We start from the raw sequence: 17,486 nt of genomic DNA, 5'->3' as shown, positions 1-17,486 counted from the left end.
TAGTACAGCACGTGAGACTTCAACCCCAGCCTTTGCAGTGTGCAGGCCATCCTGAGACCACCTAGACAAGTTTATTACACTTCCTCCTCCGGTTATTGAGTCCCTCCTGTGGTGCTCAACCTACAAGTGGTGTGCGCGGGAGTGCCCTTCTCCAGGCCCCAACCCTCAATGTCTCTAGTCACGGATGCGTCGGCAATGGGATGGGGGGCGCACTTAGGAGGACTGAGGGCCTCTGGTTCCAGGCAGAACTTTCGCTGCACATCAACGTCAGGGAGCTAAGAGTGGTCTGCCTTGCTTGCCAGATGTTCCAGGCCCATCTGGAAGGCAGAAGTGTATCCGTGTTGACCGACAACATGGCAGCGATGTTCTATATAAACACACAGGGTGGTGCTCATTCCTCTCCCCTGTGCTGGGAAGCCCTCAAACTGTGGCACTTCTGCATCGCCCATTCGCTACACCTAGAGGCATAGTACCTTCCAGGCTCTCGGAACGAACTGGCCGATCATCTCAGCAGGTCATTTCACAATCACAAGTGGTCCCTCCGCCCAGATGTTGTGATCAACATCTTCCAACAGTGGGGGTTTTCCCAAATAGATTTGTTTGCAACAAAATACCACAGGAAGCATCACCAGTTTTGCTCCTTCCTGAATCACAGGACTATATATGTACTGCCTTACATTATATATGTACATTTATATTAACATTTACATTATATAAGTAAGTTAACATTAACTTCCTGGAAGTCCCAAGGGTTGGTCTCAAATTCACAAGTTTGGTTGGTCCCTGATTTCATTTCTCCATGGAGAGTTTTGGGAGCTAAAAGCTATGCTATTTCTGCAACGGAAAATACTTATTCCTTTCATTCTTCACCACCTTCAGTGTTGTCACCTCCCATGGTTTCATTGCAAGTCTCATGTTATTTTTATTTTTCTTAGCATCCCAGCTGCTGAAATGAAAATGTCAGCTTTTATTTTTTGAAAGAGAAAGTTCCTGGCCCTCATGGTTGTGGAGAAACCTTGAAAAATCTGAATGCAAAGGCCTCAATAAAACAGAAGGCAAATACAAAACAACCACAAATTTTAAAGTCAATCTCAGGAATTTTGGGGCTCTGACTCATGATTTTATAATACTTTAGGCTGCCAGGCTGCTTCTTTCATAGTGTGTATTATTAAAACTTGCAATGTTTTAATTTCTCCCACCCACAAGATCTCTATATACATTTGGGCAGATCAGTGACAATAGAATAAAGGAATGTCCTGTTGGGAGAGAGAGATATATACCTGGTATGAATGACGTGTGCTTGACATGAATGTGTGCGTTGCAAGTTAGCAACCAAAGCAAGGACTTAAGGTTAAGGACTATTAGAACTCTTTGTGCAAAAACAATCTTATGTTCCAAGAAAAATATGAAAAATTATCAGAAAAGGAACTAACACCAAGTGGACTGATGTAAAATTGTATACGACTTGGAGGAAATGGCACGCCTTGGATCATGGCGGCCCGCCCAGGATTGTCTCTTTAAAATTGTGTGGGTAAAAGGCCTAGTAAACAAAGGCAAAGAACCGATGATGTGATGGAATGAACTATAAATGGATGCCTATGATTTCTGCAAATCACAGTAGTTTATTGATCCAGAGTCCCGTGTGGATATAGATGTGGTTTTGCCAGCTCCCCGCATCCTATGATCTTATCCTTAAGGAAGGAACCTCGACTAGCCATTGGGACCATTCTGACCTTTGGACTCTGGTATAGTATGTTTGGGGTGTAAATATGAAGTGAGTAAGGTTTGTTCTGTAATCAATAAAGACCATTTCGAGTATTGTATACCAACATTGTGTCCGGTATCTGTTTGCTCTCCATCCCGTAGGGAGACCTCTATTGCGGGTCTAACAAATGGTGGAGAAGGTGGAGGGGGGAGAGATATTAAGGAGTGCCGTATTTCGAGACGGGGGTCTTACAGTGTTGGGGGGGGGGGTCCTTATTTAAGACTAATAACGGTAACTCCTTATTTGTAAAATTTGTAAAAATTCTGTGAGAGAAAGAAACAAAACACATGGGGAGATACCACGTGGTGTTAGTTTAATAATGTTTAAAACACTGTTTAAAAAAAAAGTGAAAGGGTGGAAGAGGCACCCCAGTGGACTAAAGTTAAAGCCCCTTCTCTGTTAGAGAAGAAAATTATTGCATTTGGGGCATGCCCTTGGATAGAAGGTGTGGTGGAACCAGATGTAATACCTGATACCTTAAAAAAACATGTTTAAAAAATATGCACAGTTGTACAAGCCTAATGCTAGTAAAAGCAAACGGCCGTAGTATGGCTGTTGTGGCAAGCTGTAAAAAAGGCAATTGCATGTAAGGTGGGAATCACAAGCATTTCTCACAGTTGGTGCCAGAAAACTATAGCAGCATTGAAAAAGCAAGTAAAAACACAGGAACTGCTAGTTGCGGCTGTGTGTCAAAAACAATACATTATAAAAAATAAAAAATAAAGTAATGTATTTAAAATTAACATCAAAAAATCATGTCCTGAAGTCTAAATGGGTTAAACCATTTTCCATCATAAATAAAATTTCACCTACTGTAGTGCAAATTAACAAAACAAAAGTGGGTCCACACCTCACAATTAAAGTTATGGCCTAAAAATTAAATAACGTGCCTTTCTTTCTCTTTTAGTTTATCTTACAGGGGACAAGAAATGCTCAATTGCACCAAAAATTATCCTGTACGGACCTTGGATCTAAAGTGTAAATACGGTGCTACAATTTTTGTAATTGGTTTATTACTTATGCTTGCTTTGCTTTGCATTTTGTGCTTAGTAAAAAAAAAAAAAGTGTTGTGTGTGTTATATTTTTTTTTAAAAAATACCAACGCTCGAGCAAAAATAAAAAAGCTTAGTGTAAGTATTTAAAATAATATGGCCAAAAAACTTCGGACATTATTCCAATGGAATAAGGGCCATGGCTTCAATATGAAGAATCCTCATAATTCAAAAAGGGTAAAAATATGGTTTTGGGCTTTTATGTTTTTTAAATATTTGGAAACATTTAGGGGTACATGAATATACATACAGAAGCACCTCTAAAATGAAGGTATAAATCATAGGAAATAATACATTTGACCATTCGTGGAACAAAATGAAAAAAACAGGGCCAAACAAAACCAAATGTTTAAAAAAAAAAAACTTAAAAAAATTTAAAATATGGTGAAAAAAATGGCAAAAATGTAACATGAAAATATCAAAGCCAAAAAATTTAAAAGAGCAATAAAAATAATTGTACATACTAAAACAAAAAGTCACTTAAGGTTTAAATTTAGTTATAATAAAAACAATTTAAATATAAGTATTCTAAACTGTACCTTTTAAAGTTTAAAATTTAATGTAGTCACCCTAAATGTGCCTAATAAAAAAAATTGGCTAATATTCATGTAAAATAAAATAAGTCAATGGCTCTTAAATTATAAAAAATATGTGTAATAGCAAATCCTTCCATAATAATAAAATTAAGTTGCTTTAGGAAAATTAATGGAGGAATTATTTTCAAAAATGTGGGGGTTTTTTATGTTGATTAATCAAATATCGGTAAACAAAATCGCACCAAGAATCCTGGCAGACGAGCACCCATATAGGAGGGAAAAAGTAATCAAAGCCCCAACTATTGTAAATCAAACAATCTGATTTTAAAAAGCATAAGTAAACATAAGTGCACAACATCCAAAGTGTATGCCATATGCCTTGCCTCTATTACAAGTATGGTAACAACAATACAAAAACAGAACTATACAAAATAAAAAAGGTATAGAAAAATATATCGTAGGTGACATTGAAGCTGAAGTTTTAAACTCATTTAATATTAAAACGTTACCAAAAATGTCAGCCTTGGGTAAAATTTTAGGGGCTATACAGACACATGTAACACAACATGGTGCATTATCGAAACAAGGAATAAGAAGTGTGGAACTCCAATTAAAACAAGCCCAAGCCTTAAAAACATGTCTAAATGTAAATCTATTTGGTGTGTCTAAAATTAACAATAAAACCGTACTAGCAGTACAATGTGTACAAATGCAAACTTATAAAATAAAACACAATACATTAAAAAAATGGTTAATCTGTTAAGTAATGGGCAATGGCTTTTTAAATGGTTCAAAAATCCTCATATATAAAATCAACAAATTACATAATACAAAATATATATATAAAGTTTAATTAAAATTAAGCCACTCTGAGGGGAAAGGAAAAAGGAAAAACACTGTTACACAACACAAAAAAGAAAAAAGCAGCAATGGCCTGGGTGTTGCCAAAAATGATTAATAAAATGTTATGGCAAATAAAATTAAGTGAAACACACTTAATTGAAAAAAATATATATAAATTAATAAAATTAACAAAACATCGTAAAAACGAAGCAAATGGGTAACTTGGTCCCTAAAGAAATGTCATTTAAACCATTCAAGCGAACAATGGCACAAAAGTGTTTAATTTAGTCAATGGGTGTATCTGTGTGGTAACCACTAAAAAACATGTATTTTAAAAAAGTATAACAAAAAAAGGCCCAATTAAGTCATGTAAATGTAATGTAACAAAGGTCATTATTAATAAAATGATTTACCAAGGTCCTCTATTTAAAAAAAAAAATGTTTGAAAACCAAAAAAATGTAAACTGGCCCTTCAATTTAAAAATAGATTGGAAACAACAACAAAAATAATTAATAAAAGCAAAAAAATCAGGCAATATGCAAAAAATGTATCTAACTAAGTCTGCTCAGCTAAAAAAAAAAAAAAAAAAAAAATTTTGATCCACAATGGTCAAATATTAAAATGGTGGTGGGGGGGGGAAGAGGAAGAATTGGTAATTTCTCATTGGTATAATTCTTTTTTTAAATGGTCTCCCAGTGTCACAGCTCTTCTATATTTAATGCTACATCCTATTGTAATATTATTTGCATTACTAATTTTGTTAACCTTTATTATGCTATGTTCATACTGCCGAATAAAAAAGCAACAAAAAGTTTTAAAGCAAGTAATATATAAAATTAAATTGCTTGCAAAATTATAGAGTAATACAATAATTAATGGCATTAATCATATATCAAGAGGGTGGAATGTATATATATATCAATGTACATTGTGATTCATATTTCCATGTAATATGTTATAGGTCATTGAGGCCTGGTATGAATGACGCGTGCTTGACATCGAATGCGTGCGTTGCAAGTTAGCAACCGAAGCAAGGACTTAAGGACTATTAGAACTCTTTATGCAAAAACAATCTTATTTTTCGAGAAAAATACGAAAATCATCAGACAAGGAAATAACACCAAATGGACTAATGTAAAATTGCATAAACATTAAAGACAATGGCATGCCTTAAATCATGGCAGCCCACCCAAAATTGTCTCTTTACAATTGTGCAGGTAAAAGGCCTAGTAAACAAAGGCAAAGAACCGATGATGCGACAAAATGAACTATAAATAAATGCCTATAATTTCTGCAAATCAATGTCGTCTATTAATCCAGAGTCCCGTGTGAATATAAATGTGGTTTTGCCGGCTCCCCGCATCTTATGATCTTATCCAACAAAAGAAACTTCGACTGGCCATCGGAACCATTCTGACCTTGAACTCTGGTATAGTATTTTTGGGGTGTAAATATAAAGTAAGGAAGGTTTGTTTTATAATCAATAAAAAGCATTTAAAGTATGGTGTACCCATACTGTGTCCGGTATCTGCTTGCTCCCCATCCTCTAGGAAAACCTCTATTTCGGTCTAGCACTCCAACTGATTAGCTTAACCTTCAGCCCCATTAAATGGTGCTCTTCCACAGGCTTTATGAATCAATTACAAAACCCTAACAAAGCTAGCCAAGGAAGAATCTTTTAAAACCTTAACAGCTTAAATACCCCCTGCCTTGATGTTAGCCCTGTAAAGCTATTAAACTCCTGCCTGGATTGCATTAGCATCATGCAAGTCTGCTGCTAATCCTATAACCACTGTACGTTTTGCCTTCTGTTTATAAGTGTGGGGTTTTTTTTAGACTGATGAAAACGTTGCAGCCTCATTTGTCTTTCAGGCATGTACAAATGTTAGGAGGAAGAAAATGCTAGGCGCGCCGCCAATGAAATGAAGAAACAGGAGAGGAAGGAAGTAGTTTTACCCGTTTCTTGGACAACATGCTCATTCACTTGGTTTAAAATGCAGAACTGCATTACATTATATTCCTTTTTATAACAGGAAGGTAAAGTTAGATTTAAAATGTAGTGCAGCTACTAACTTTTGGCTGTGCTCGAAACAGCCTCTGTCACAGCCTTCTGCTAACAGGGCCCAATCTAAAGCCCACAGGAGTTAATGAAAAAATTCCAAATGACTTCAGTAGATTTTGGATAAGACCATAGTGGTTTATACTGACCTACTGTCCCTTTGTCCAGAAGGAGCCTAAAGCACTACACCATTTACAGGTCAGATTGCCAACTGCACCTTCCTATGCTGGCCACACCCTAAAGAGAGACAGAGGGCAAGACAGAGTGTTCCCATTGCTTCCCTCCCAAGAGGTTCCACCAGGGAAGGGGCAGCTTCAATTCCACAAGAGCTCCGTATGGGTTGTGGGGGTGGAAGCGGCAGCGGGGTTGTTGACATCAATGCCTCATGTCCCAAACTATGCTCCCTCCCCAGCCAGTGCCACCCTTTGGGAGGGGCTCTCCTGAGTCCTTGCAGGATGCCTTGCAGAGGAACCGTACTAAGCTTCTTGCAGTACAGGTCCTGCTGCTTGGCACTCTGCACTCAGGTCCAGGTCAGCTTCCTCCAGCCAAAACCTCATAGTGTATTTGGTCACATTTTATATCAACAATAGCCATCCCATTAGCAGCTGCTGAAATGCCATCACCGCTGTAATGCAACGTGGCCACGTGCTGAACACTACTCAATAGTTCCAGGCAGGAAATGGAGAATTCCCATATCCAGCAAACCATAGAGAAGCTTTCACATAGGTGATTTCATTGTTTTTCCGCCATTCCTAGCCCAATTTTGCAGCGTTTTGAGATTCAGCAAGCCCAGATGAAATTCAGAGAAACATCTGAATTGCTGGTTGTTTACCTGAACTTCCTTTCAGTCATTACTTTACATTTCATGTCGTTGAGCACAAACTGCTCATTCCTATGTGCAGCAGCCAGGAGGGTTGTTTTATTCACATTTTCACTTACTCTAGAAATGGTTCCCTATTGAATCTGGCTCTGCATCTCACACAAACACACCATGAGCTTTGGGATCAGATTAAAACCTGAGAACTGGAGCCCATCTCTTTAACAGGCCCAACCAAAACACGGTCTCTAAATGCCCCTGAGCTTCAGGAGAAGTTCAGATCTGGATCTAAACCCAGATTTGTACTTGGATGATCTCTCACTTAGCTACGTCCAGACTACCCGCCGTATAGGCAGGTAGCGATCTATTTATCGCGTCTCGTTAAGATGCGATATAGCGATCCCCGAACACACTCCCCGTCGACTCCGGAACTCCACCGGAGCGAGCGGCGGTAGCGGAATCGACGGGGGAGCCGCAGCCGTCGATCCCGCGCCGTGAGGACGGGAGGTAAGTCGGAATAATATATGCCGACTTCAGCTACGGTATTCCCGTAGCTGAAGTTGCATATCTTACATCGACACCCCCCCCACCCCAGTGTAGACCAGGCCTTACTCTGTTTTCCCCAATCTGAACAAATGAACCCAGCTCTCATCAGGTCACTTTCCTATGAATTTCTCACCTGTTTGCTCTACGATTGTTGCAGCCAGTCTATGGGGAATCCTGGATGGAAGTTTCAACCCTGCTCGTATCTGGTAGTATCTAGAGAGAGGATTTTAAAAAGAAATGCTGTTATACAGATGACTACTCCATTCAATACGAGAAAAATAGTTAGAACACACAATGGATATTTACGCTAGTTCAGAGAGCAAATATGCAGCTATGATATTAAGGAGAGCAGGTGGATTGGACTGTTAAATATTATGGCCCTGATTCTCCTCTCATTCACATAAGCTTTATACAAGTTTAATTCCATTGACTTCAAGGGAATTACTCCTGATTTACACCAACGTGAGAGGAGGATTAAACCCAATATGTGTTTAATATGAAGAGCTGTGACAAGAAAAGCTTGCTTCGAGAAAAGAAGAGTCCATGATGCAATGCAACACGATCGAACAGGATGCACTGAAAAGTTAACACAAGTGAAAACACGAAAGAAATGTTTGTACATTATCCACCCCCCCTCTCCTCCCGGTTAACATGCTTCTATTCATATTATGATTATTATTAACAAGGCAACTCTATACGTATTTACATTATCAGGTCTAGGCCCACTTGCATTGTAGTTATTTGCTATCAATGGGCCAAATCTTGTGCTACACACACAGGCTCTGACTTTCGTTTTTGTCAGTGGATGCTCTCCCACCTTCCAGTTTCCATGTATGTGCTCCTGCCCCCGACTGGTGGCTTGTCGGTGCTGAGCACCCCTTATTTTTTTTCAGTAGGTGCTTGAGCCCCGGAGCACCACGGAGTCAGCGCTTATGGTTACACCTATCAGGGCAGTACCTGGCCACGGAACGTGAGAGAACAGCAATGGAAATTTTGCTTGGGTGAGAGTTAAGTGCACTGCAGGACTCTATGAAAAATTTGCATATATCTGCATACAGCCTTCATATATAAATATAGAGGTATATTCCCCAACAAAAATCTTCATTAGCCAAGAGTAACAGGCACCATAGCCCAATTAACAGCGTCCTGCCATGTAATTCAGGATATCTGGGTTCTGTTCACAACCTGCTGTGTGTCTTGGAGTCATTTCACTTGTGTGTGTGTCTGTGTTTCTTCTCCTACTCTTTGCCTGGTCTATTTACATTATGAATTCTTTGGGGCAGGTATTGTATAACTGTTCAACTTAGAAAAGATACAACTAAGAGAACATATGATAGGGGTCCATAAAATCATGAATGGTGTGAGGAAAGTGAATAGGGATGTGTTACTTATCCCTTTACATATGACAAGAATTAGGTATCACCCGATGAAATTAATAGACAGCATGTTTGGAACAAACAAAGAAATACTTCTTCACACAATGCACAGTCAACCTGTGGGACTCGTTGCCATGGGATCTTGTGAAGGCCAAAAGTATAACTGGGTTCAATAAAGAATTAGAGAGAGGATAGGCCCATCGATGGCTATTAGTCAAGATGGTCAGGGGTCCAACCCCATGATCCGGGTGTCCTTAAATCTACAACTGCCAGTAGCTGGGACTGGACCACAGGGGACAGATCACTTGATAATTGCCCTGGTCTGTTCATTCTCTGTGAAGCATCTAGCACTGGCTACTCTTGGAAGATAGGATACTGGGTTAGTTGGACCACTGGTCTGACTCAGTATGGCCATTCTTATGTTCTTATATCTGTTATAATGTGTATGTACAATGCCTAGCACAGTGGGGCCCTGGCTTCAGTTATTGCCTCTAGTTGTAAATAATGATAATTTTAGATTGAAAAGGTTTGTCACTGGAATCCAATCAGATAATATTTACACGCTTTACAGAACTACTACACTTGTGTGTGTGGAGGGGTGGGGAGGTGTTTTTATTTTTTGAGGAGTATCTGGAAATGAACATTTCAGGAAGCCAGCCAACACCAACTTGACATAACCGTCATTGCACACACCAGCCCCACCCCAATTACAACTACCCACCCAACCTACACCCTGCCCCTTTGTTCCATTCAGTGGTGGAGATAGGTTGGTGGAAGTACTTTAATGCATTTAGATACTGTTTATTAAACCCTTAGCAAAGATTTTAAGACCAGATCAGACCCACGCACGTTAAAACCTGCAGGAGAGAGCTTTGTGGGGAGAAAAATCTCCATGGGATCCCCTCACGGAGATCCCCATGCAAAGAGTGGGGTTTGATCAAATCCTCCTTGCAGAAAAGGGTTCAGGCCCAGCCACCCAAACCTGGCAAATCCCTGAGGTTCTGCGTGGACCCCATAGCACGTCCATACTGTCGCTGCCCCCTGGCACCAGATATAGGCAAGACCTGCAGGCGAGAAGCCAGTACTTCATTTATTGGTCATAAGCTGCCTAAACCCCCCACACTCACACCCTACACCCATTTTGCTGATGCATAATTGGGAACTGAGTGCAAGTGCAAAGTCCCTGATTTTCCTCCTCCTTACACGGTTGTACACAGCTGTAGGATCACTGACTTCAGTCAAGGTTCTCCTGATTTACCCCGGGACATGTGAGGGGAGAGTTGAGCTGAAGGTGTTTAATCAGAGTGAAAATATACAGTAATGCATTTTTTTTAAATGATAACAGCCTGCTTGCACTATCAGCAAAATCAAAAGTACCTTTCTAAATTAAAATACTAATATCACTACTAGCCATAGCGGATGGTTGCCACAAATAAGTAGCAAGATTCTTTAGTATGCAGACATTAACTGGCAACATGTTTTATCATAGAAACATACATAGAATATCAGGGTTGGAAGGGACCTCAGGAGATCATCTAGTCCAACCCCCTGCTCAAAGCAGGACCAATCCCTAATTAAATCATCCAACAGATTTTTGCACCAGATCCCTAAATGGCCCCCTCAAGGATTGAACTCACAACCCTGGGTTTTGCAGGCCAATGCTCAAACCACTGAGCTATCCCTCCCCAAAAAGCCCAGTCACACTGGACTAATTCCCAGTGTGACAGGGACTTATGTGCATAATCCTGACTGCATGTGCATCTTTCATAGGGAAAAATAAAATCCTATCATTTCTGGATGCCTGTTTTATTCCTTTATGCCTAAAGATTCTGATTGTTCAGGAAACACTGGAAGGGATGAGCAACTATTCAACTAGAAAGCAGAAAATGTTCTGACTGTGGCGTTTTACCCTAGGATAGCATTTGAGCTCTCCTTAAACAAACTCAGCCATTGCTTCCACAGCTCTGCACACTGCATCATTCCTTACACGCATCATCCTCCATGTCTAAACTGCACCACGCTCCCTTTTCTTCAGCTTTCCCCTGAGGCATCCTGCTCTTTTTGCTTTTACCCTTGCCGGTTTTCAAAGGAATATGTTGATCTAAAGCAATATGGTTGCACCAGTTTAAAGTTTGCATTACTCTGTGAGACAGCAGCCGTTTCTCTTTTTTAAAAGATTATAGATGAAGGACCTACCACTGCCTTGCATAGTATGAAGAGCATCCAGGATCTGCACAGTTAAGGTTGAAACTACCTCTCCATTATAAAGCCCAATTCTCCACTGCCTTGCTCCCTGTGTCATCATTTATTCCTGTGCCAAGCACGAACGGAGCAGGAGTACAATACTACTGAATTAGAATGGCATGTGACTTTTACTTTGCACAAAGAGTCCTGTGGCACCTCATAGACTAACAGATGTATTGGAGCATAAGCTTTCGTGGGTGAATACCCACTTCGTCAGACGCATTTACTTTGCACACTTTCACATGACAACACAAGGTGCAAAACAGCCATTTCTGCAACATACCAAGGCACAGACCAGACTAGTGGGGGGCGGGAGGCTGTGTCACCCCTGTCCTGCAACCTTTGGTGTCTTACAATGCCTTGCTGGAGAAGCTCCCACCTGGGCTGCTCACAAACAGCCTTCCAGCATGCAAGCCACACCCATATCATGTGTGAGTAACTGCAGCCTGCTAGTTATCCCCCTAGCTTTCACCAGCCTTGGTTGTACTGCCGGGTGACCCCAACATGCCTCCAGTCCCAGATTTTCTCCCAGACATATATGTCTGTACTGCCCAGCACTCTGCTAGGCAGTACAAATATATTAAGTCCATTATTCCTTTAAGGGAATAATATTCCAGTTTATTACCTTAGAGTTACCTAGATACTTTATCTTAAACACACTGGATTAGATAAAACAATGAAACAAGTTTACTAACTACAAAGAGATAGATTTTAAGTGAGTAATGAGGCATACAAGTCAGAAATGGTTATAAGAAAAATAAAGATAAAAGCTTATTAGTATCTACTTAAGAAACCTTAGTTGCAAAGCAAACTTTCTCACCACATGCTCCAGCAGATTGCTGAGCAAATTTTCACATCAGAACCTCTCTCCCAGAGTCCAATAGCTGTTTCCTTTTGTCTTCTGAGGTGTGGAGAATGAGGTGAGTAGGGAGAGAGACAGGGGTCCCTCCGGGTGTTGGTCCTTCCTTTTTATAGTTTTAATACCCCCCTTGGAAAACATTTCCAGCTGAGACCCAGGAGACAAAGAGTCTATGTAGAAGGATGTTCCCTGCTGTTATTTTTTCAGCTATTTGAACTTCTTTTATTTTCCCTTCCTCCTTGATGACTCTGTTTACTGCTTAAATGCAAATTAAAGCAAGCACACATTCCTTTGTATAGGACAGACCTGTTTGCCAATTTCTGGTTGGGCAGGGCTGTGGGGTTTGGAACATGTCCGAGGCCTGTATCCCGAGAAAGGGAAAACGATTAGTAGGCAGGAGATTTAGACCTAGCTGGATGAGCGGGCGTCTCAAAGGGGCGATTAGGAAAAAACAGAAAGCGTACAAAGAATGGAAGAGGGGAGGGATCAGCAAGGAAACCTACCTTATTGAGGTTAGAGCATGTAGGGATGCAGTGAGAAAGGCCAAAAGCCGTGTAGAGTTGGACCTTGCGAGGGGAATTAAATCCAATAGTAAGAGGTTTTATAGCCATATAAACAGGAAGAAAACAAAGAAAGAGGAAGTGGGACCGCTGAAGAATGTAGATGGAGAGGAGATTAAGGATAATCTAGGCATGGCACAATATCTAAATGAATATTTTGCATCGGTCTTTAATAAGGCTAATGAAGGGCTTAGGAATAGAGGGAGCAGGACAGAGGGGAATAAAGGAGGGGGGATTGACATTACAGTATCAGAGGTGGAAGCCAAACTTGACCAGCTAAACGGGACTAAATCGGGCGGACCGGATGATCTTCATCCTAGAATATTGAAGGAACTGGCGCAAGAAATTGCAAGCCCCTTGGCGATAATTTTTAATGAATCTGTAAACTCGGGGGTGGTACCGTTGGACTGGAAAATAGCTAATGTGGTTCCTATTTTCAAGAAGGGGAAAAAAAGTGACCCAGGTAACTACAGGCCTGTTAGTTTAACTTCTGTAGTATGCAAGGTCTTGGAAAAAATTTTGAAGGAGAAAGTAGTTAAGGACCTTGAGGTCAATGGCAATTGGGACAAATTACAACATGGGTTTACAAAAGGCAGATCGTGCCAAACCAACCTGATCTCCTTCTTTGAGAAAGTAACAGACCTTCTAGATAAAGGAAATGCGGTGGATCTAATATACCTCGATTTCAGTAAAGCGTTTGATACTGTACCGCATGAGGAATTATTGGTTAAATTGGAAAAGATGGGGATTGATATGAAAATCCAGAGGTGGATAAAGAACTGGTTAAAGGGGAGACTGCAACGGGTAGTACTGAAAGGTGAACTGTCAGGTTGGAGGGAGGTCACCAGTGGGGTTCCTCAAGGTTCGGTTTTGGGTCCGATTTTATTTAATCTATTTATTACTGACCTCGGAACCGAATGTAGGAGTGGGCTGATAAAGTTTGCGGATGACACAAAGTTGGGAGGTATTGCCAATTCGGAGAAGGATCGGGATATTCTGCAGGGAGACTTGGATGACCTTGTAAATTGGAGTAATAATAATAGGATGAGATTTAATAGTGAGAAGTGTAAGGTGATGCATTTAGGGATGACTAACAAGAATTTTAGTTATAAGCTGGGGACGCATCGGTTGGAAGTGACGGAGGAGAAGAAGGACCTCGGAGTCCTGGTTGATCGCAGGATGACTATGAGTTGGCAATGTGACGTGGCTGTGAAAAAAGCTAATGCGATCTTGGGATGCATTAGGCGAGGTATTTCTAGTAGGGACAAGGAGGTGCTGCTTCCGTTATACAAGGCGCTGGTGAGACCTCATTTGGAGTACTGTGTGCAGTTCTGGTCTCCTATGTTTAAAAAGGATGAACTCAAACTGGAACGGGTACAGAGAAGGGCCACTAGGATGATCCGAGGAATGGAAAACCTTTCCTATGAAAGGAGACTCGATGAGCTCGGTTTGTTTAGCCTAACCAAAAGAAGGCTGAGGGGGGATATGATTGCTCTCTTTAAATATATCAAAGGGATAAATACCAGGGAGGGAGAGGAATTATTTCATCTCAGTACTAATGTGGACACAAGAACAAATGGATATAAACTGGCCGTGGGGAAGTTTAGGCTTGAAATTAGACGAAGGTTTCTAACCGTCAGAGGGGTGAAATTTTGGAACAGCCTTCCGAGGGAAACGGTGGGGGCGAAAGACCTCTCTGGCTTCAAGATTAGGCTAGATAAGTTTATGGAGGGAATGGTTTGATGGGATAAGTGGTTTTAGTCAATTAGGCAATAACGTGCCATCGCTGGTAAAATGAGGGTCTGGCTGGAGAAACTTGCCTGTATGCTCGGGGTTCTACTGATCGCCATATTTGGGGTCGGGAAGGAATTTTCCTCCAGGGTAGATTGGCAGAGGCCCTGGAGGTTTTTTGCCTTCCTCCACAGCATAGGGCAGGGGTCGCAAGCTGGAGCATTCTCTGCGACTTGAAGTCTTTAAATCACGATCTGGAGACTTCAACAGCTGAGTTAAGGGAAAGTGGGGGGGTCAGCTTTTGTGGCCTGCATCATGCGGGAGGTCAGACTAGATGACCATAATGGTCCCTTCTGACCTTAAAGTCTATGAGTCTATGTGTTAATAACACCATACAGAGAAATCTTATAACTGCACATACCATGTTACCATACATATTTTATCAGGATAATACTGACCAGCAAATTGTGAGTTGTCAAATGATACCCTACAAAGCATACCTTGTACAAAGATTATTATAATGGTGTGTAGGGTGTGAATACAGGAGTGTATTCCATCACAGTTTCTTATCCCCCTAATGCTGACATAAATGAACCAATTCTGCTGAAATTTCACAGGCATAATGGAGATTACAAACTCTTCAGTGAAGGACCTGCCCTTTACTGTGTGTTTGTACAGTGTCTAGCACAACAGGCCCTCAGTCCTGATTGGGGTTTCTATACGGACTATGGCAATACCAATACATAATAATCCATATTATCTGAGGATAGAAGTTTCCAAAACGTGTGGGACCAATTGGACAATGTATTCGGGAGTGAGGCAGAGTCAAAAAGGCATGGAGGAGGTTTTATTTTTTTTAAGTAATCCACACTTTGAGCTCATTATTGTTTGATCTGTTGGTTTTTAGGAGGAGCAGGGTCTTCGGCTTGTTCTGGAGAATTTAACGAGTAATTGTGTGGGGTTTGTATTTGTCTCATTGGGTTCTCCAGTACTCCATTTTTATGCACATTAGGAAGTGCAATCCCAAGCTTACCAAACTGTGCAAAAGTGCCACGGAGCTCTCAGGAACCCTGCAGGGCATCTCCTGAACTGCTGCTGCTTCTACCGCCCCTTTAGCAACCTGGGGCTGAGAGACGTCTCAGAAAGCAAGAGAAGCAATTCTAAAAGTTTATTGGCCGAAGATGACCAAAGGGTTGGAGCGGGAGTGGGGAGATCGTCATGCATGAAAGGAGGTGCTGGTCCAAAAGTTACTGAAATTTTCAGTACATCTTTCAGGAAAGTTCAGGACTGCTGCTATAAGACAAACATGAAGGCTGATGAGGTTTGCAAGGCCTTACTATGAACGTTCTGCACAGCTAGATTCAGTACTAAGCAATGCTCTTATAAACTCTCCACGTTCTTCTATGAGCATCATCAGCAGCATTCTCTTACTAAAAACAACAGTACTGAATGTGTTAAGCATGTAGGTACGTATTCAGAGCAGCTAATATGCATTTTAGCCAACTAAGTATTTATTTAATAGCAAGTGCATTTTTCTATATTTGTCACTGCCAGGATTAAAGGGACTGACATTTAAATAGGGCAAAAATAACAGAGGATGGAGCTGGCCTTTTTTTTTTTTCCCCTCAACACAGAAGATTTTATCATCCAGCAGGACGCCATGTGAAACACAGTTGTGATCACACTGTCATCACCCTGACAGTATGCTACTATAGAGCTTTGACAGCAAGCCTTGCCTTTTTGTCAATGACCGATTACTCAAGCGTACTCATCTGTATTCTCTGAATGTGCAGAAGAATAGCAAGCTGCAAGAGAATGCCTCAGACAAACAAAATTAATAATGAGGGCTTATAAATAATCAGAATTTTAAATGAGAAGTGGCAGGGCCATGGGTCAGCCTAAAAGGAGTTTGGTACAGGGGTCTGTGTAACTCCATCACTAGAGGTGATTTGCTCTGTCTGAATGTTAGTTGATCAGATACAACAAGAACAGAATGCAACAGGCCTTGCAGTTGGTATGAATTTGTGTGTTGCATTACATCTGTAAGCCTGATGAAAAACCCAAAGTCAATGGGATTCTTTCCATTTATTTCCACAGGCACTGGAGCATGGCTCTCTATCCAACATACAGCACATATATAGGATTGGCAAAAATAGAAAGAAGGTTTGTACAAGTCCTTTAAGTAAAGGTCTATACATTTGTGCATATGTATGCACCGCAATTCCATAAGAGTTCAGTAGAATGTCTTATAATTGTTTTATTAAATTAAAACGAGTGGAACATGCCAGCCTAGCAACGCTGGAGATCCAAGTCCCTTATTCCTCCACAGCAAAATTCACCCGTTTGTAGAGGCCAGCTCAGGGACTATGAACTAATTAGGTTCTATTTAAGCCCTTAAAGTAAGACATAACTAATACTTAAGCAGGGCACAGGCTCACTCTGGCTCTCCGCAAATGGCTGAATTTCACTTCTACAAACAAGCAGAGCTCAGGCAATGTCAGCACAAGCTTCCCCCTGTTCCTCCTACCCAACAGGGCTAACTTGTGCCCTGGAGAGACTAGCAGCTGGGGTGATTATACTTGTTTCCATGCCCCAGTTTGGGTATAATTACATACAGGCAAAATAATGGCGCCTGCAATACCATCGATTTAGGTTCCTAGTTTGAAGATCCAGCCATGTGGTTAGACAACCCAGTAGCCATTTCATGGACCCGCCATTAAACAAATTCTTTATTTTGGATTTCGACACTCTCCCCGACCCCCAAAAAAGGTTTCTTCTTCTTACCCAGTAATCGGCCTCCCTTTTTAATTCCTCCCTTCCATTTTCAATGAAAAAAGGGAAGAAAAGTAAAAGAAGGAGAGAAATAGGAATTTAGGAGGGACTTACCTGGACTGGCATCAGGCTCATTTACTGCCTCATTTTCCCCTCTCAGCAATCATCCACAGTGCAGGAGCTTCATTGTTATGAGCACTAAGGTGGCTTAGCCCTCCAGCTACATCAGTAGTTTTCAACCTGTGGTCCACGGACACCTGGAGGCGTCCAGGCTATGTCTAAGATTTCCAAAGGGGTCTGCACCTCCATTCAAAATGTTTTAGGG

At 41.0% G+C, this 17,486-nt stretch overlaps 1 protein-coding gene across 1 annotated transcript in view; it reads right to left on the bottom strand.

The window, feature by feature from the left end:
- The window catches only part of FAM135B (family with sequence similarity 135 member B), a 242,186-nt gene that overhangs the window by 188,300 nt on the left and 36,400 nt on the right, over positions 1–17,486 (bottom strand). Inside the window, exon 2 of the mRNA XM_065398959.1 lies at positions 7,753–7,832. Coding sequence (XP_065255031.1) covers positions 7,753–7,832 — 80 coding nt within the window. The remainder of the gene's footprint in view (positions 1–7,752; positions 7,833–17,486) is intronic.

This window comes from Emys orbicularis, chromosome 2 (assembly GCF_028017835.1).
Source record: "Emys orbicularis isolate rEmyOrb1 chromosome 2, rEmyOrb1.hap1, whole genome shotgun sequence".
In the NCBI taxonomy this organism is placed as follows: Eukaryota; Metazoa; Chordata; order Testudines; family Emydidae; genus Emys; species Emys orbicularis.
Note: the sequence above shows the minus strand (reverse complement) of the source record. Positions and strands in the feature narration are given on the sequence as shown.